Below are 19,046 nucleotides of genomic sequence, written 5' to 3'. Positions count from 1 at the left end.
CTTGTGTCAAGTTTGCAGGAAAAACTAACCAGGATAGTGACCGAAAGGGAGGAGGGCGCCAGTGACTATTACACCTTTGATGGTCTCAGTAGGCCGTAGGCACCACAGTGGGGTGTGCCAAGCCTAGAGAAGTGATGCCTCCCACCTGCCTCTTTTATTCCAAAGATCAGCACCTTGATAACCTCGGGGTGACACCCTGTGATGGGGGCCAGGGCCCTCAGCTCAAGCTACTAAACTGAGAGTGACGGGGAAGGGAAGTGCTGCGACAGGTACAACCTACTGTTAGTCATAAGTACGCCACCCTCACACCACGTGGGTGCAGGGCTCACCGGGAGAGTTCTCAGGCAGACTACCTGGCTGGGTGGCCCTCTGTTCTCCTAATTACCCAACAGCAGCCTGCCTGGCCTCCGCTGCTGCCAGCAAAGGCACCCACACACCCTGGGGGGGGGGGCTTGTTCCAGCAGCACCAAACACTTGTGAGGCACTGTTGACCCATCCTTGGAGCCGGGAGCCTCTGGGGAAGACAGTGATGTGAGGTGGCACCTGGGGTCCCAGGCAGTTCAGACTAGGACGGTGGGAACCCTGGAAGTCTTGGAGAGAGGAGTTCCAGGCGGGCGGGATGCAAGCTCAGGCATAGGGTGAAGCCCTGACAAATGGATGCTGGGGAGTAGCGTTTAGTTCTATTGTCTGTCTGTCTGTCTGTCTGTCTGTCTGTCTGTCTATCATCTATTTGAGACAGGGTTTCTCTGTGTAGCTCTGTAAACCAGACTGGTCTCAAACTCACAGAGATCTGCCTGCCTCTTGCCTCCCAAGTGCTGGGATTAAAGGGGTTTGTCACCGCCTGGCCTGGTCTTATTTATTTAATTTTGATTTTTCTTGAGACAGCATCTCACTATGTAGTCCTGCCTGGCTTGGAACTCACTATGTAGGATAGGCTGGCCTCAAACTCACAGAGATCTGCCTGCCTCTGCCTCCTGAGCGAAAGGATTAAAGGCATATGATACTGCCCCCAACTTAATTTTGATTTAAGAAAAATATAGTGTGTGTGTGTTTGTGTGTATGTGTGTGTGTGTGTGCATGCCACAGCGAATGTGTGGAGGCAGGGGGACAACTTTTAGGAGTTGCTTCTCTTCTTCTACCAGGTGGGTACGGGAGATCAAATTCAGCTCCTTAGGCTTGGCAGCTGCTGCCTTTACAGGAAGAGCATTTCATGGCCCTAATCTTGATTTTTTTGAGACAGCGGTTCTCTATTGCCCATGCTGGCCTCCATCTCTCCAGCCCTCTTGCATCAGCCCCCTGAGAGTGGGACTACAGTTGTATGTCACCATGGCTGGCTGGAATAGTATTATGGCCAAGGAAAGAGCATGAATGGAGGTCCGATGGTGAGAGGGAATGTGGCCCCCACCCAGTCCTTACGAGCTGCATAATCCCAATGGGCCTGCTTCTTCATTAGCTGGGCTGCTCCTATCAACGTTAAAAGATTGTTGGGCTAATGTAAAGGCGGTCAGTGTGACCCCACGTGGTGATCGCTCAATAGCAGTGGTCGCTAAGTGATCACCACAGGTGAGCTGTGCAGGTTGATAAACCGAGGGCTGGGCTGCCTGGGCTGGCCTCGGTCCAAGACCAGCCTCTGCTCTGTACTTACAGTCAGTCAGCAAATCGGTCTGCTCCCAGCCTGCCTCTGGCAGCCGGCCCAGACACCCAGAATACAACCCTTTCCAGGGCACAGCCAGGAGAATGCACCGCAAAGGCTCTGCGGCTTCCCAGCCTGTCCCAGGCCTCACCCCATCCAGGCCAGGCAGAGCAAAGGGTCAGGGTCATGGCTGTCAGCCCTACCTTAACTAGGACCCTTCATGTCATGGCTGGCCCCACCTCTCTGGTGACTCAGCCCCCAAGTCTCCCGCACAGTTTTTTCTTCACACCGGTGATAAACCCCTGCTCACGACTGCACCCTCGTACACACCCGCTGAGCTCCAGGCTCCGCTGCAGGGCAGTCTCATGCCGGGACCTCTTGAACGGCAATCCGTGGCAGGTCACACCCAGACCAGTTTTATCAGACTCACTGGGCGGGAGGGCTGCCTCTTCTGATCCACAGCCACCAGTAATATCTGAAATCCCTGCGCTGACTGTGAATGTGTGTAGACCCGAGTGGGAGGTGGGGGCGGGGCCAGTGCTCCGCAGGATAGCCTGAGCAGAAATGCAGAGTCACAGGCCCTGCTGCGTTCTTAGTAAGATTCCCCAGGGGTTCCCAGAACTGTCAAGGGTCAGGGACACCACCTTTTGCTGGTCCAAGTGCACTGCCAGGGCTCTTACACACATACCGTCTCGCTTCTTGCTTCTTTGACAAACAAAATGCCATTCACCCTGGAGTCCTTATTTAATTAACACCTATGGGAGGCTTTGTGATAGATGTCTGGGCTAAAACCAGGCTAAGTAAGGCTGGGGAAGCGCTCAGAGGCCAGTGGAACGTGGGCGTCAACCGCCACTCACCGTGCGATTCTGGGCCACTTCCTCAGCCACTCCGAGGGCGGATTTCTTCTGCAGAACAAGTCTAATTAATAATCACATTGTTCAGGGCTGTGGTTATGATTGGGCGAACTTCCCTGAGTGAAGTACTCACCAGCCCTGAGGCTAGGTGAGAGCAAGAAAGATCCCTGTTGTAACAAAGCCACCGCGTGGCATTGAGAGAGGGAGGACTCAGGCCAGGAGCGCGCTCGGGGGAGCCCGCAGAAGCACAGCCCCTGTGCACACCAAGCTGCTGGCTCCCCGCCCTCCCGGACAGGCTGTCTGCGCTGGGGACCAGTACAGAGATGGATCTCGGGTTAGCCCATGATTGGTAGCTTGGATCTGGACCCCAGGGCGCGCCCTTTCCAGGCAAAGCCCTTTGTGGCTTGGGGTGGGGGTCGGTCTCACGCGATGGTCCCCGAAGGCTGTGGCCTCAGGCACAGCGAGCAGCGCCCCCTTCGGGCAGACCCGAGCACTGCAGTGCCTGCCCGCCCTGCGCCGCTGGTGGCTAGGTGGACTGCCCCCCCCCCCACGCGTGGTCTGAGCGACCAGCATAGGGGGCTCCGGGGTCCTCCGAGCGTACTGTTTTCTCCTGTAATTTAATCGTCTCTCCAGAATGCGTTGCTAATTAACTCCTTTCTCTGAAAGCCGCCGCACTCTCTCCCCTGCTGTTGTGGATTAATTATGCTGCTCAGGCGAGAGATTTCTCAGCCTCTGCCGGCTCCGTGGATGCGCCTCGCTGTCCAGGTCTGGCCTCCCCTTCCATAGACATGCTCTGTTGTGCCTGGACACTGAGCAATCTCTATAGCCTTGGACTAAACGCAAGAGCAACTTCCCCTTGCTCGTGCAACCTCTGCAGCTCATATCCATCAAAAATCAAATTCAGGTGACTTCATCTCCTGTTTTTCCAGCTCTCAAATTATATACACCCCACTGCTTCTCCTCTTCGGTTCGACTCCTGCTATCTTACCCACTGTCCACAGCACAACATGTTAGGTGGAAGGTTTTCGAGTGGGCAGAGTGGCCCAGGTCACACAGCACATCCATGGCACGGATAGGATTAAAACTCAGCTTTCCCAGCGCTTGGCCTTTGGGGGTTATAAACCCACACAGATCTCTCGGGACCAAACAGGCAGGGGTGCGGGCAGCAGTCTGTGGCAAAGCGCACTATGTTTGCCTCTTTGGGGTTCATCCCAGTGATTCAGAGTCACCAGGTGCTGGATGTGGTGATCTTTTGGGGGTGAGGGTGGGGGTGGACTCATTGGTTGAGGACCGCTGCTGTGAGGCCATTGCTTAATTCTGCCATTGCTCCCTGCCCAGCTAGCTGTCTTGTGACCCTTCCCGCGGCAGATCCCGGAGATGTCCTGTCCTCAGGCAGCGCCCCTCCCACGGCTCCTGCTGAGAGGGCCTCCCTCCCCGTGCACCCCTGGGATTCCACCCTCCTCTGCCCGCCCAAGCCTCTGCTGGCTCTACCTAAAGAGGCATCTCGTTTCAATAGGTTTAGAGGCAAATGCCACCTGGAATTTGAAAATATTTTGTCGGGAGACACTAATGGTGAAGAGTAAAATGTCACAAGCGGTCTCGAGAGGGGGCCATTCAGAGACAGGAGGGCCGTAAGACTAGCAGGTGGGACTGCCTTTTGTCCTGAGCTGAGCCCAGCTTCTCCCTGCCTCGCTGGGGTTCCGGTTTGGGGTGATGCGGGACCCTGTCCTCCAGAGCTTCGCACCTTCGATGACCTCAGCCTGGAGGACTTAGCCATGCCAGCAGCCAGTTAAGGTTCCGCGGGAGGTCTCTTTCCCAACATCCTAGATGAGCTTGTGTAGAGAGGTCTGACCCCCACGTCTACCCAGCTTCCTGTACCCATACTTCCTCTACCTGAATCTCCAGAAGTTGGGATTATGAGGGCCCTTTGACCGCGTTGATCTCTGGAGGGGTGCAGCTCAGACCTTTCCCTAGAGAAGTGTCATCCTAGGGCCCGAGGAGCTGGGAAGGCTCGCACACCAGCTGTCACCAGACATCATGAGCATCCCTTCCAGGCAGAGTCTGAGCCTAGCTCTTCTGCACTGCTAATTCCTGTTACATTCTGGCTGTTCGGTGCATACAATGAAGGAATGAACCCAAGAATTATCAAGGGAAAGTTTGACTCCTTGTTCCTTTCAGCAAGGAATTTGTGGAATGTTTACAATAATTCACAATGCAGAGGCTGCTGCTTGGAGAGAAAGGCTAGACACTGGAGCAGGCTCCATGGCTGTGAAGCTAGGCTCCGCCACCTACTAGCTGTGAGGCTTTGGGCAAACTAGTAACCTCTCTGAGCCCGCCCCTTAAAAAAAACTTGGAAAATAGGGTTACAACAGAGTTGACTCTTCGCAAGGTTGCTCTGGGGGAATAAATGTGTTAACAAAGGTAAGTATATGAATAACAAGGGCCAGGCAGATGGGGGATGCCCAGCCAATGCTGTCATTATTAATCCTATTAAAATATATCAGCATGGGGTTGGGGCAAAGGACCCCACCCTCTCCTTCCCTGACTCTGAGGGTGTGTAGTGTAGGCAGGAGACAAACGCACAGGAGGAGGCAATCACAGCAACAGAGAAGGCAGATGGTGCCAGACTAGTTTGGTTCAGGTGAGGCGAAGCCCTCTAGAGGAGTGAGATGCAGACAGGCTGGGAGATATGCAGGACAAAGATGGTTGGACTAAAGGAGGAACTGTGAGGGGCCACCAGGCCGTTGGGCACAGAAAGTCACAAGCGATGCCTCGCCAGGCAGGATAAGGTGATGATACAAAGAAGACCAGCCCCTCCAGTCAGGGGCCTAGTCTTCCCAGAAGTCATTGTGGTGGGAAGGCTTCCTTCCGCCCTGTTTGCTGAGGCTATTCAGGAAGGCAGGGGTGGGGAGAAGCTCCCGGGAGCCCCTCTCTTGGCACAGGGAGCCAAGAGATTATTTATGTTCGCAGCCAAACTCATCAGCAGCCTTGGACAGATTCCCTCAGAAATAGGTTCTAGTATAGAGGCCATTCAGACATCAGTTGGCACCTTCCTCACCCAAAGGGACACCATGAGCTGAGATGAGGCAGGGTTCTCGGGGGAGCGTGGCCCAAGGACAGGATCCCTAACTGTGGCTGACGCACACACCCCACAACCCATCTCTTTCAACCCAGGACCACAGGAGCCTCCCTGTCTCGGCGCGCCCATCCTCCATTCCCATCCTACGTCCCGCGCCTGCCTGGTGTGCTCCTATGCATCCCGCCCGATCTACACGTTGCCTCCTCTGGGAAGCCTTCCAGCCCGCCCACGTTTGAGGGGGTGCTGCAATGTCCTCCAGGCTCCCGTAGCGCCTTGTCCTCCCATCCGCCTGCTCCTACTGCTGAATCACAGCCGTCTGCAATTTGTCTCCTTTCCCCGTGAGCTCCCTGAGGTCTCATTCATCTTTGCTTTTCTGGTTCTTGGCATCGAGCCTGGCACAGAGTCAGCATCAGTGAATGTTTGAGGAGTGAGTGGAGTAGCTGGGCCGGCGCTGTGTACAACCCCGAGAGCGTGGAGGGTGGGAGGAAGGAGCTGTTTCCGGGCACCTCCCGCTCCGCACAGCAGGGTCACGGCAGGGTGGGGGCGCAAAGAGGAGACCTAGGCTCTGCCTCCTCACCAAAGCGGTTGGCTCTTTAGTCTTTGCACATCTTTTCTTTAAATGTTGTAAAAATTACTTTGCACTTGTGCAGAGTGTGTCTCTGTATCTGTGCACATGAGTGCAGGTGCCTGAAGAAGCCAGAGGTATTGGGACCCCATGAGCTGGAGTTGCAGGTGGTTGTGAGTCACCTGATGGGGGTGCTGGGACTTGAACTCGGGTCCTCTGAAAGAGCAGTATGTGTTCTTAATCGCTGAGCCATCTATTCTTCCTCTTTCCGTCACACGGAGGGAACATCCCTAGTATCCCTGTGAGTCTGGAGGCAGAGCAGGGCCACTTGGAGGACACAGGGCACAAAGAGGGGCCAGGACACTCGAGGGCCGGGCAAATGTACAGACAATGCCAACGGCCATGGAGGGCCTAGGGAAGGAGTTTAGTTCCTGGGAGCTCAGGGTCAGCTTGCTAGGCAGAGGGTCATAAGTTCAAAGTTCCACAAGTTGCTCTCTTCCCGGAGTTTTGTGTGCTCCTGGATCTAAGAGTGGGGGTGCGTATACCTTGTTTGACCAGGACACGAGTCAAAATAGACTACATACACTGTCTGGAGGCAGGGTGTACTTAGGCATTGGGGAAAAGGGTCAGGTACCACCCTCTAGAACTGCTTGTGAAGCCAGAGTACTTATGGCTTCTTTCTGAAATAGGCACAGAGCCTTTACCCAGATTTAAGGGTCAAGAGTTGTGCTGCAAGGTGTGGCCTGCAGATGTCCCCCCAAATTCCTTCTTCCACCACGGTGGCAGAGTGGCTAGTTAACTGTGGCATTATCAACTGCTGATCAGCCACTGATAAAGGTGATGTTCCTGTGGTCCAGTCTCAGCATCCTGACCTCCTTATCCCAGAGTCCCTGACAACTTGTCCTCTGAAGCCACCCGATTCACTCTGTCTCAACCAGAAGGCCATCTTGGGTCCTCTCTCCGTGGTCCTCTCTAGTCACCGTGTGTCTGAGAAGTCCCTCATCCACGGCTCCTCTCACCCAGCCCACAGCCCTGCCTCTACACAAACTGTGGGATCGCTTCTTTTCTCCCTCTGTCCTCAAGACTCTGCTTTCTCTCCTTCCATGCACTGCAGTACCGATCGTTCCGTTCCAGGATGTCAGTGGCTCCTCATTGTCCCCGGACTCATCCCAGCTTGGTGTTCAAAGTCTCTCCTGCTCATATAACTGCTTTCATGCCTTCTTGCTGTGATGGCCCCTGTGCTCCAAGGCTCCAGGCACGCTCCTACCTAAACAGCCCTTCTCCCTCTCAGTCTGCGCAAATGTCACCCATCTACCCAGGCCTGCACAAATGGAAACTCTACCGCACCCTGTGAGCTGGACGTACACTCTCTGTCTCTGAGCATTCCCAGGAGCCTCTCCAGAGCCCAAAACTCTACAGCATCAGTTTGCTGAGCCTGCAGAACGCAGAGCGCGGCACTGGGCACATCTGGGGAGTAAGTGGCAGGAAGCAAGCACTCAGTGGTAATTGTTGAGCCCCAACTACGTGCCTCACCCCTGCACAGGCATCAAGGGCACAGGGCTGAAGAGGGCAGGAATGGACAGGCCATGATCTCTAAAACACGCTGACAATGGCTGCCAGGTTTGGCCTGCTGGCTGTCTGTTGGTCTGAGCCTTGATGGGTCACAGAGAGTCAACATTTTCCCTTTGTGCGCCCTTTGTCCAGGTCTGCATTGTCTTTAGGATGCTTCAGGGGCGCACGCCCTGCAGATTCCAGCACCCTCCTGGCTGCCCCAACGCTGGCAACCTGAGAGATCAGGAGGCCATGGCTTGTCCTCAAGTTGCCTGCTAACTGAGATGAAGGAGCAGATGGCCTCCCATCTTCTTCCCTACGCACCCCTCTGTACCAAGGAGGAGGAGGGAGAGGAAAATCCTCAGACGAGACCTTTCGTTCAGTGTCACTGTGGCTCACAGACCCCAGTGCCATAAACCTACTACCCGCCAAGGCTGGAGTCATGCTACCACCATACTGCATGGCTCTGACCAGTCATAATAGACGGTGTGGAGAGGAGGTTGAATCAGAGTCCTGGATTAGTGCCTGATTGTTCATTGGATCTGGGGTCTCTAGGGAGGAACAGGGTACCAGAAGCGCATTACTTGGGGAGTCTTCTATAGTTACTCACTGGAACAGAAGAATTCTCTCTTTTTTTGAGTTTGTTTTATGTGCATTGGTGTGAAGGTGTCAGATCCCTTGAAACTGGAGTTTCAGGCAGTTGTGAGCTGCCCTGTGGGTGCTGGGAATTGAACCTGGGTCCTCGGGAAGAGCAGCCAGTGCCCTTAACCACTGAGCATCTCTCCAGCTCCCAGAAGTATTCTTAATCATTGTAAATCAGCACCAGTACACGCCATTCCTGCAGTTCTGCCACCAACCAGACAGTCAGATAAATACAGTTGAAAACCAGATATTTTATTGATATTCTTCATTAGCAACAGAGGGCCGTGTGCACAAATGCTACTCAAGTACCACACCTGGCAAATCCCCCACAGTCACCCCTCGTTGACTGGTGTTTAAGGAGCTGGCCACCTCAAGTTCCCCCTTTTCCCTTCTGGGGCGTCAGGCTCCATGGTGCTGAGCCTGGGCAGTGCCGGGATGGCTTCCAAGTCTTGAGCTGTCCACACCTCCCCCACCTCTTGCTTCCTCAGGCTGCTGAAGTGTGGCGAGACTGTGAGTGAAGTCACCTCTAATGGCTCCTCTACTGAGGAAGCCTGGGCTCCCCTTCAGCCCCGCCACGCCTTTGCCCTCCAGGGGGTCAGCTTGGACCACTGCCAAGGCAGCAGAGCGGAACTGTAGAGTCAGCTGCCCTTGACAGTGGGCATATGACTGGCTAGTGACTGAGACTCCGCCCACAGCTGGTGCTTGATAAATATAGGCAGGATGAATGGGTGAATGGAGGAACAGACGGAAGGCCCCAAAGAATCAGTGCTGGAGGGAGAAGTGTGAGCAGAAAAGCCATTACTACATTAGCCCTCTGGAGGGCACCAAAGTAGGGCCTGCATAAAATCCCACTAAGCTTTGTTCAAGAATTCAGGGTCTTTTTTGTTTGTCTGTTTTGCTTTTCAAGACAGGGTTTCTCTGTGTAGCTTTGTAGACCAGGCTGGCCTCGAACTCACAGAGATTCACCTGCCTCTGCCTCCCAAGTGCTGGGATTAAAGGCATGCGCCACCATTGCCTGGCTAAGAATTCAGGGTCTTATGGAACAATGGCTGGAGTCATTGAGGCCACCCACTGGACACTGCAGTCTGTGGGCTTCAGCCTCATTGCTTGTATGAATGTTGGATTGGCCTTGGGACCAAGTCAGGAGAGGGTTTTTATGTGGCTCCCACTCCTTCATATGCCCAGGGGTCTGTCTGACCCACTGGGTCTCAGAATACAATCTAGATCTAATCAGATGGGCAGGAATGGACTAGCAATTGCACCCCCCCATTCTGTCATTCCCACTAACCCCTCAGGGCATACCATGATTTCAGGCTTTTCTCTCCCTACAACTGCCCCCACCTGGCCCTAAGAGTTACATCTCCCTGTCCTCCGGTGCTAGCCCCTCTCAGCTACTGCTGACATCAGAAGTCTCCAAAATGGCTGGGTGCAGAAAGTCCATGTTCTGATTTTTAGACTCTTCCACATTCACCCTACCCCCGGCCCCATGAAACCAGCTAACCCCTAAAGCCAATAACCAGAAATGGCAAAGAGGACAATAGAATCAGGAACACAAAGGGATCTCTAAGCTCATCTAGAACTAAAACAAACATCTCTTTCATAGCACTCCTGGAAGATAACTGTATAGATCCTGTTAAAATACCTCCAATGGTCAGCACTCCCTGCAGGTGGTGTTCAAATACTGGATGGCTTTAGTTGCAAGAGAGTCAACCCATCTGCCCCTCCATCTTTCCCCTCCAATGCTCACTCTTCCTCTGTGCTCATAACAACACTGGTCACCTCCACTCCCTCTTACACACACACACACACACACACACACACACACACACACACACACTTTTATATAATTATATAGGCTATATAGAAACACACCCCCCTTATTACTTACGGATAACTCCCCTTTCTCCCTTCCTTCTTCACTTCCCAATCTCTGTAAAAATACAGAGGCTGGAGACCAAATGCCAGAGGCATCCCAGGCTGGGCTGGACTGGGCTGGGCTGGGCTGGGCTGGGCAGGAAAAAGCATTAAAAAGCGCCAGGCCGTTGGTTGCTATCTCTAGAGGAAAGACCTTGTACACAGGCTGAGCAGCAAGTGTTTGTGCTCCCCTGAACACACGCATTACTATCTGTCCCTTATAGGGAATGAGCGTGCATTCCTACCCCTTCCCATTTTTCACTAGCAGTTAGCATAGCTTCCTGGGCTGTCATTCACGCATGCTAACGGTACCATTTACCAGCCTCCAGGTCCTGTGGAGTCTCCTGCCAGCAGCAAGAATGTAGTCTCCACTATCTACACGAGGAGGGGGACTTTAGCAGAAGTGGTGATGACCCGAGACACGAGAGTGGATGGGCCAGGCAGGGGTGGGGGAAGGTCTTCCCAGGAGATAACCTGAAGCAGAAACACCCTAACAGGTTGGCAGCTACCTACCTGGCTGGGACTTGAGCAGCCTAGTGGTACCCAGGTGGCCATTTCCCCTCCATGCCAGAATGCACCTGTTATAAATCCTCTGAGGGTGGAAGACCTGGGGTGGACATGAGGCTCTTCCTAGGGGAGGTTGTGGGTTTCACTGGTAGAGACAGGGGCGCTGTGGTCTTACGTTCAGGAGGAACTGAGACAGAAATGGCAGGCGTACTTGCCAGCTATTTGTCCTGCTGCTTGGAGCTTTCAGTCCCGACATTGAACATGGGGACCAGCAAGCCCAGCAGCCACCTCTTTCCGAAGACCTCCTGTAAGTTCTTGCGCCAGGGCCGGGATCTCACTGCCACCCCCTTTCGAACCTGGTAGCGGGTCTGCCCCCGGAGGATCAATAGCAGCTGGTGGCAGCAGAAGCCGGCACAGGCCAGGCCGACAGCAAACCAGAGGTAGAGCATCAGGATGACGAACATGTCAGAACCGAGGACAGCTCCTGCGGGGGGAAGGGAAACACCAGAGGGCTTTACATCCAGACCACGTACCCTGGGACTCCCCACTCTGGTGCTTTCCGCTGCGAGGCAGCGAGAGGAGCTCACGAGCTGGAAGTTGGGATTTGTAGCAATCTCAGCTTCGCAGCCTGTGAGATCGTGGCTGAGTTCCTTGCCCCAAGTTTTCCTTGGTGCTGATGGCTCCCGAGGAGAGGGGAAGAATCAGGAGCCTAGGGAGATGGAGAACAAGCTAAATGAGCTCAGCCAAAGGAGCCCTCAGCATTTCTGGCACAGCCTAGACTCTGCACATTTCCCTAGAGGCAGAAATACTTCCCATTTCACTTTCTGGATTGGAAGCGGGGGCGGGGGGGGCGGGAGTCACACGAGGAAAGAGGAGCGAACTTAGGACCCTAAAGAGGGAGCTGGCACCTGGGCAGCTGTCTAGACTACAGTCAGTTCTCCCGGTGAGGCTGGGAGTACTGTCTGGGAGGATCTGGGAATGTGACAGCATGATGGAGAACAGGACCCGGTTATGGGAACAGTCACGAGCTCGGCTTCAAGGGCAGCTCACAGAGCTGACTCAGAGAACAATTCAGTCATTAATGTTAACAAAAGAAGGAGACACTGCAACACTCAGCCAAAGCTGTCCTGTCAGTCACGCCAGCGGGCTAAGGCGCCAAGAGGCCCCTAGGGTTCAGCACCCTAACACGGGACAGCACCTTTTCTACACCCTCCAAACCCAGCATTCCCTGCTGCTGTTTTTAAAGGTCTACCAGTAAGAGATCTCATGTCCTGGGAGTTTGAGGTGGGAGGATTAGTTCATGCTCGGTTTGAATTTCCCAGCTGTGTGTACTTGTGCAGGTTTCTTAACCTCTCTGAGTTATAGGTTACTCATCGGCAAAATGGCTATAATAATGCTTCATAGGTTTACAGGATTACAGGGGGTTTGGAGTTGCCAGAGTTGTGGTTTACAGTCAGTGCTGAATATCATGGCTCAGAGGAGGAGAATAAGACCCTCCAGGCTTCCCTCACTTTTCCAGGGCTTGGAGTCCTGTTTGGGCTGCGGCTTTGGTAGCTGTAGTAAACACATCTGCCTTGACACCCTTAGCAGCCAGAGCAGAGAGGGTTGCAAATAGAGCTCAGAGGCTTTTCTTTACCTTTCTGGGCAGCCGCACCACCACCTTCTGCAGAGAGGCTTGGGTGCCTGCGTCAGGCATGTCATTTTACTACCCAGTCTACCCACACACCTCTCCATCGTCTTCCCTTCCCACAGGACCTCCATCCCCCAGGCTACCTCTTCCCAGGCTCCAGTTTCCAGACTCCTGAGAAGTAGGCTTCAATACCTGCTAGTCTGATCCATGATGGATTCAGCAGCCAAGATGAATTGATCTGCTGGCTTGCCCATCTGAAGCCTCTCTCCTCAAAGTTAGGGACAAACAGTTCTAGCTGCCCAGAGTACAGAAATCTCCACCTGGCATTTAGAGGAGCCCCTCCATCATTGTTGGGGGCACCAAAGAGACAGACTCAAATAGGGGTGGGCCATCCTGTGACCCACTTTTTCCTTGGGCAGCCATGTGCAGGACAGAGACTCTTGGGGACATGGTGCCCTTCCAGCTTGAGGAATACTGATGTGCAAGCTAGCCCTAAGGTAGGATTGAGAGACTCAGAGCTGTCAAGCTCAGGCCTGTCTTGCAACTCAGCCCCAGGAACAAGCCTGGTGGATGGAAACCATTTCCCACAGGTTTCTAAATCAAGGAATGAGGCAAAGACCTTTTGGCTTTTTTTCTGGCCCCATGCAGCATCTATAAAAGCCTATTCTGGGGACCTGCTTTCTTTTTTTCTTTCAAAGGGTTTGAAGTTACCTGGCCTGGCTGCTTCAGTGCCTCTAAACTATGTAATAATTGTTCCTCTTTCAGAAAAGTCACAAAACTTTCTTAAGGGATCTGAAAGATTACATCATCTAATCTCCTCTACCTCTGCCCTCCTCCCTGCCACAGATATCTCTAGCCCTTCTTCCAAACCACTCCCGAGCATATTATATAATACATTTGGGCATAGGCAGCCCCCCTCCTCCCAAAGAGGCCCATTCAGCAAGGAAGCAAGACTAGACATGGAGGGTGGTGGGGTAGAAAAGAATGAACCCAGAATCCAAAGCTGCACAGCTCAGAAGCAACTTAACCTGCAGAGCCTTTGGTTCCCCAGCCTTTAAAAACATAGCTGATTCCCAGATTTGTGCTAAGGATGGGATGCAATCAGACACATCCAGTGGGACACAAAACAGGTACCTTATGCTCTAGTCACCTTTTTCTCCTACTGGCCCTTCTAGTGGACTCTACCAACGGATACCAGTCCAAATGTCATGGTCCGTGCAAATGGTGTCATCTCCATTCTCTAGACAAGAATGAAATCACACAGGTGACAAAGCCAGAAGGAAGGAACTCTTTTCAAACTTCCTCAACTGACCCTCTCACTTTCTTTGGCATTAGCCGAGGGTCTGGAGTTAGTGGCATCAGCATTTTCGGAAGTTTAATTTTTAGAACCACACAAACACACAAAGGTGGGAGGCTTTCAGAACCCCACTTACAACCATCTCAGAGTGGCAGGGCTTGACATCAGGGTGACTTCTATTAAACCACTGCCTTGGTCCACTCTGCTGCCCACTTGCTCTCCTGAGCAGCTAAGAGGAGATGCTCTGGACCATTTGGACCAGGAACTGGTGAAGAAGGATCTCAAAGGCGGAAGCAGAACAGGGAAGTGTGTGTGTGTGTGTGAGAGAGAGAGAGAAAGTGTGTGTGAGTGTAAGAGTGTGTGTGAGTGTGTATGTGTGAGAGAGTGTGCATGAGTATGTGAGTGAGTGTGTGAGAGTGTGTGTATGTGTGTGAGTGTGTGCATGTGTGAGTGTGTGCATGTGTGAGTGTGTGTGAGAATGTGTATGTGTGTGTGAGTGTGTGAGAGTGTGTATGTGTGTGAGAGTGTGTATGTGTGTGAGAGTGTGTGCCTGTGTGAGAGTGTGTGTGTGAGTGAATGTGTATGAGTGTGTGCATGTGTGAGAGTGTGTATGTGTGTGTGAGTGTGTGAGTGTGTGCCTGTGTGAGAGTAGGTGAGAGACTGTACGTGTATGAGTGTGTGTGTGTGAATGAGTATATATGTGTGTTCACCCAGGGGCCAGGGAAGGATGTGAAGGAGGAAGGACCAGTAAAGGAGGAAGAGGAGATGGATCTGATCTGGTGATGAGTTTTGGGTTCCCTTTCTAGTGGGCATGGTGAAGGTTGCTGACACTCATTCTAAAGTCAGAACAGATGCCTGGGCCCTGAGGTAGGCTTAGGCTGGCTCTTTTCTCCCATCAGATCAGAGCAAGAGGCTTCCTTTCTTCCATATTTCCCAAACCTAGCACATATGGACAGGCCTCACGCCAGACTTAAATCAAACCATTTCAAGGTCCTCCTTCTGGAACCACCCATTTTTATGGTTGGTGAGACTACTTGGAAAAGATGTGTAATCAGGTTCTCTGGCTCCCCTCATCACTCCACCTGCCTGCTCTCACACTCCACCCCCACCCACCCACCTACCCTCCCCCATCTTGCTTATTTTTGTCTTGGCAGCCTCCTATGCCAGCACCAAGATCCAGAAGGCCCCAGAGCTCCCAGTTCTGGGCCCAGCTTTGCCACCAGCCATCCAGGCATTTCCCATGGCTGGTCCTGTCTGGGCCACTGTGTTCCCACTGCCAACCGGCATGATAGTTCTATGTCAGGGAAGAGCTGGGTTATAGATATACCAGAGGCTGAAATGAGGTTTCCCCTATGGTATACAGCCAATTTTTTCAAATGCTCAGCCCAGTCCGGTCCAGCACATCTCAGTCCTGTCCAGTCCAGGTGCATCAGGACAGTCAGGTTCTCTGTAGAAATAGCTGTCTTTCTTTGACCATAGAAGGTCAAGTCACTGTGTTTGGGAATATGGGGGCTGAGGAAGAGCACTGAATTGCAGTTTAAGCACCTGGATGCAAGCCAGAGATAGTTTTTCCAGGGAAGTAAGACACCAGGCAGGTTATTTAGTCCCAGCTAAGACTCAGTTTCTTTATCTGAGAAATGAACCCAAGAACACCAGACCCACACTTTTGCGTGCACACTACTGACTGTAGAGGGCAAATTGGTCAGAATCAAAGGTCAGGGTAAGAAAAGAGTGGAAGGAAATGAAGTAGGGACAAATGCCAAGGCCAAGGAAAACAACATTACCACCAGGAGCAAAGTCTCTCGGGACTGGGTATCATGGGGTGTTCTCTGAGACATACTATTCAAACTACAGTTCTCACCATGGTGCCTAGTGTGAGGACTCATGTGTCTAGCTCCAGCAGGTGTCTGAGCCTTCCAGAGGACCAGATCCCACACCAGACTCCATCTCTGGAGTGTGGACTTGTAGCCAGTGAGGTGGCTCTCAGTCACCTGCCAACTGCAGAGGAACCTGGTGGAGTCAGACTCAGCGGGTGGGAGGTTGGGGGTAGCGGTTAGCCTCACACCGGGCATGACCTGAAGTCAAGTTTAGACTCACTGTGGTTGTTTAGTAAAAGGTCCTGAAGGAATTACTGGGGGAGGTGGGGAGCCCAGGCCAATGGGGAACATAGCATGAGCTCCAAGGAAAGCGCCTGACCTGAAAAGTGTATGTATAGCTTGGCTGCCATGGTTTTTATGGGTATCTTATAGTATGAAAGATGAGGGAGGTCGAATGTCAGAGGAAATAGAGCATGCCCAGATAATCTGTATCTCTGCTAGATTACAATCTGTTCTCTTAATATGCCTCCCGAAATAGTGGGGCATAATCATGTCAAACGCCTGCTTCTCTGACACTTGGGGCTGATTTTCCTGGGCTTTTATTTGAAAAACTTGGGGTTAGGCTAGGAGGCCTTGTTTGCCGGACCTACCGAGGCCCACTCACCGGAGAAGAACTGGCTGATTGAAGTGGGCAGGAGCGTGAGGAAGGCCAGGGGGTGGGCGAAGGAGATGGAAAGGACAGCTGAGATGTAGGCCACGCCGGCCACCATGGAGTAAAGGCAGGCCAGTGAGGTGTACAGGCAGAACAGGATGAAGTTGCGCATGTTCCTGCTGCCGATGCAGTTGCCGGTGAAGAAACAGTGATGGTCGTGCCTCAGCGTGACTCGGGAGCACACTCGGCAGAAGTGGGTGCTCGGTGGTGGGCACTGAGCTCGCTGGGATGAGGTTCCCTGGCAGGTACCCAGGTCGTCTGGGGAGTTCTGGATGACCAGGACGTAGTTGCCCAGGGCATTGGCTGAGAGGAATAGGAAGAGTGCCCCGTGAAGCAAGGCAGGCGAGAAGAGCGGGGTGGCTGTGGGGTCCTCACGCATGCTGGGCAGGAAGAGGAAGAGTTGCAGTACGAAGGTCACCAGGGAAATGCAAAGGAAGTAGGCGGGGGCCACCACGTTGAGCAGCCGCAGGGCCAGCATCTCCTCGATTACATTCCTAAGGGGCGCAAGGAGAGAGGAAGCCTTACAGCGCTGTCCAGGGTCATCCTGGCGCTCTTCTCCTTGGTCGAAGGGGAGGGCTGTGCACAAATCTCCCAAACTCTGCCCCACGGACCACCCTTTCCGGTTTCCCCAATTGGGGACAAGCAGGTTAGAGGCCCAGAGACCACAGCAGCCTGCCTCTGGCCAGACCTACTTCGGGTAAGTCCCTGTTGCCTTGGGGTCAAGGAGGTCAGGCACAGGAGGGAAGGGCCTGTTTGCAGGAGTGATTTCTGTGGGGGAGGGGTGGGGTTTCGGAGTTGAGGGGGAGAACAGTATCACGTTAGTGAAAACAACCCACGTTTGGGATCTCTGGCTGAGGCTTCTCTAGGAGAAAGAGGAGGACCAGGTGGGGCTGGAGAGACCGGTTGGACTCTTGGAAACCCTGGTTTGCCCCTCCCCCCACTCCTATCTTGAACAATATTCTGTGACCTCACAGGCTACCCAAGGCTCTTTGGAAGCAGTTGTGCTGTGGACTAAGATGTGTGCTCTCTTGTGTGTCATCTGTGTGCGTCTGGGTTTGTGTGTGTGTGTGTGTGTGTGTGTGTGTGTGTGTGTGTATACCCACCCCCTGCCACCCGGATTTTTCTACTAAAAATCAATTAAACAGTCGATACAGTGCTCAGGGGCTGGGTAGGGTGAGGTGTAGCCAGACTACTTGTGCCAGTGGGTCCTGATTCGTTCATTTTCCAGCCGCTGGTTACCCTGACTATTTCTATAAAATCTTTGCAAAGAGTCTTTTCCTTTGAGGCAATGAAATTGAAATCCCCCACTCGCACCCGCCTTTCTCTTTCCTGGCGGGAGAAACCCAAACAATCCCCAAGGCGCCGAAACCCTTTCGATGCCAAGAAGCCAGTCCTGGGTGGACTAGTGCATGCTTGGCAGCTTTTCTTGGGATGGCACCCCTACACAGAGCCGAATGCAGCCTCACCTCCTACAGCCGGAGCCCCTACCCAACTTCGGATACCACGGGGAAATAGGCTCTGTGTGTGAGAAGAACTTTCCAGTAGTCTAAGTAATCGGCCAGAGAAAAGTTCTGGGAAGGTGGCTGCACCCAGGATGGATGGATGCCACAGGGCCTGGGTCCAAGCTGTCCCGTCCGTCTGGGTTGAGGCATTGGTCACCTTGTGATCTTTGCACCGCTCTAGGGACCTGCGGTGTCTCTGCACAGCTGAGGCGCAGCTCAGTGCACGACCGGGGTTGATCTCTGGGGGGCTCAGCGTCCCCATAGCCAAGCATCCCCAGAGGCCACGGGGGCGCTGCCCACTTCACAGGGCCCTAGGTACCGGGCTCCGGCGAGGGAAGCAAGTGTCTTCCCCGCGCCAGTCGCCAGGGGGGCGCGGGAGCAGCCTCCAGATGCGCCGCGGCTCTGGGAAGGCGAAGGACAGGGGCTGGGGGAGTGCGGGGCGCCGGGTGGGTGGCCGCAGTCGGGGCCCTGCGTCCCGCAAAGGCCCACAGAGAGTGGCTGGCGGCCGCGAGCGTGGGGAGCTGTCCGCTCAGCACCGGCGCCCGCCCCACCAGCCTCTGACCATGGCATCGGAGCCCTGCAGACCCCAGCAGCACGGGCACCCGCCGGTTCCTCCGCCACTGCCTCCTGGACGCCCGGGCAGCCGCCCCCCACCGGAGCGGCCGCAGAGCCGCAGAAGACTGGGGAACGAACTCACCCAGCTCGGATGGCGACAGGAGCAGCCCCGGACGCCGGCCCTGGTTTTCCCCGAGGCTGCAAAGTTGTGGGTTCGTCCGACTGGCTCGCAGCCTCCTCACGGTTCGCTTCGGGGACTGGGCAGGTAGCGGGGGTGTGGGAAGGAAGGAGCGGGCAGCTGCCGCCCTCCTACTTGGGCGCCAGAGAGTGGGGGCCAGGAGGCGGCGGGGATGGCAGCTGGGCACCCCCCTAGCTCCTCCACCCCTCCCTCCGCTCCTGGGGGCGGTGCTCTGGCCACTGGCTCAGCACTGAGGACTTGCCCCTCACATCCCCGCCCTTCTCGGCTCCCCCAGGGCGTGTTGTGGCGCCCTGCCTTACTGCAACTCCAGTTCCAACTGGGAGATGGGGATTCATGCCTGATGCAGAAGCTCCAGCCATACCCTGACCTCCCCTCTTCTCCTCTTCCTGTCTATGACCACCCCTCCCCGCTGTCGGCTAGAACCAAGGAAACCTTGTGTGTGTGTATACTGGGGGGTGAGGGGATGTGGGCTGAGAGCTCAGCTCACCAGGGCAACACCCATGAAAATCAGCATTAGCTCAGGTCTGTGAACTGAGGGGTGACAGCCAGTCTACCTGGGTGTCCATATCTACCGGTTACTATTTACTGG

General features: G+C 54.1%; 2 protein-coding genes across 5 annotated transcripts in view; one reads left to right on the top strand and one right to left on the bottom strand.

Annotated features, from left to right (window-relative positions):
* Positions 1-8,555: 8,555 nt before the first annotated feature.
* On the bottom strand, positions 8,556-18,532 carry Zdhhc22 (zinc finger DHHC-type palmitoyltransferase 22). Of its 2 annotated transcripts, none has more exons than XM_005084002.4 (3): positions 18,401-18,532; positions 16,154-16,695; positions 8,556-11,229 (listed from the first exon to the last, which is right to left on the bottom strand). In XM_005084002.4, exons 2-3 carry the CDS (start codon positions 16,677-16,679, stop codon positions 10,964-10,966), a joined length of 792 nt encoding a protein of 263 aa, XP_005084059.1. In that variant the 5' UTR covers positions 16,680-16,695; positions 18,401-18,532; the 3' UTR covers positions 8,556-10,963. The 2 variants fall into 2 exon arrangements, with proteins under 2 accessions (XP_005084059.1, XP_040598637.1); XM_040742703.1 differs by lacking the exon at positions 18,401-18,532 and adding an exon at positions 17,038-17,126.
* The window catches only part of Tmem63c (transmembrane protein 63C), a 105,040-nt gene continuing 104,388 nt past the window's right edge, over positions 18,395-19,046 (top strand). For all 3 annotated transcript variants that reach the window (XR_005876202.1, XM_040742700.1, XM_040742701.1), the window contains exon 1: positions 18,395-18,501. Coding sequence is in view for 2 of the 3 variants with exons in the window: in XM_040742700.1 (XP_040598634.1) it covers positions 18,410-18,501 (92 nt within the window). In the remaining variant the exon portion in view is untranslated. The remainder of the gene's footprint in view (positions 18,502-19,046) is intronic.

Source organism: Mesocricetus auratus, unplaced genomic scaffold (genome assembly GCF_017639785.1).
Source record: "Mesocricetus auratus isolate SY011 unplaced genomic scaffold, BCM_Maur_2.0 Super-Scaffold_15014, whole genome shotgun sequence".
Classification (NCBI taxonomy): Eukaryota; Metazoa; Chordata; class Mammalia; order Rodentia; family Cricetidae; genus Mesocricetus; species Mesocricetus auratus.
This window is presented reverse-complemented; position numbering and strand designations above follow the sequence as displayed.

Excerpts from the sequence above, each read along its gene's own strand:
- Zdhhc22 (XM_005084002.4), bottom strand. The coding sequence starts at position 16,679 with ATGCTGGCCCTGCGGCTGCTCAACGTGGTGGCCCCCGCCTACTTCCTT. Across the intron at positions 11,230-16,153 it reads AATCAGCCAGTTCTTCTCCG|GAGCTGTCCTCGGTTCTGAC; the intron begins GTGAGTGGGCCT and ends TTCCCCCCGCAG.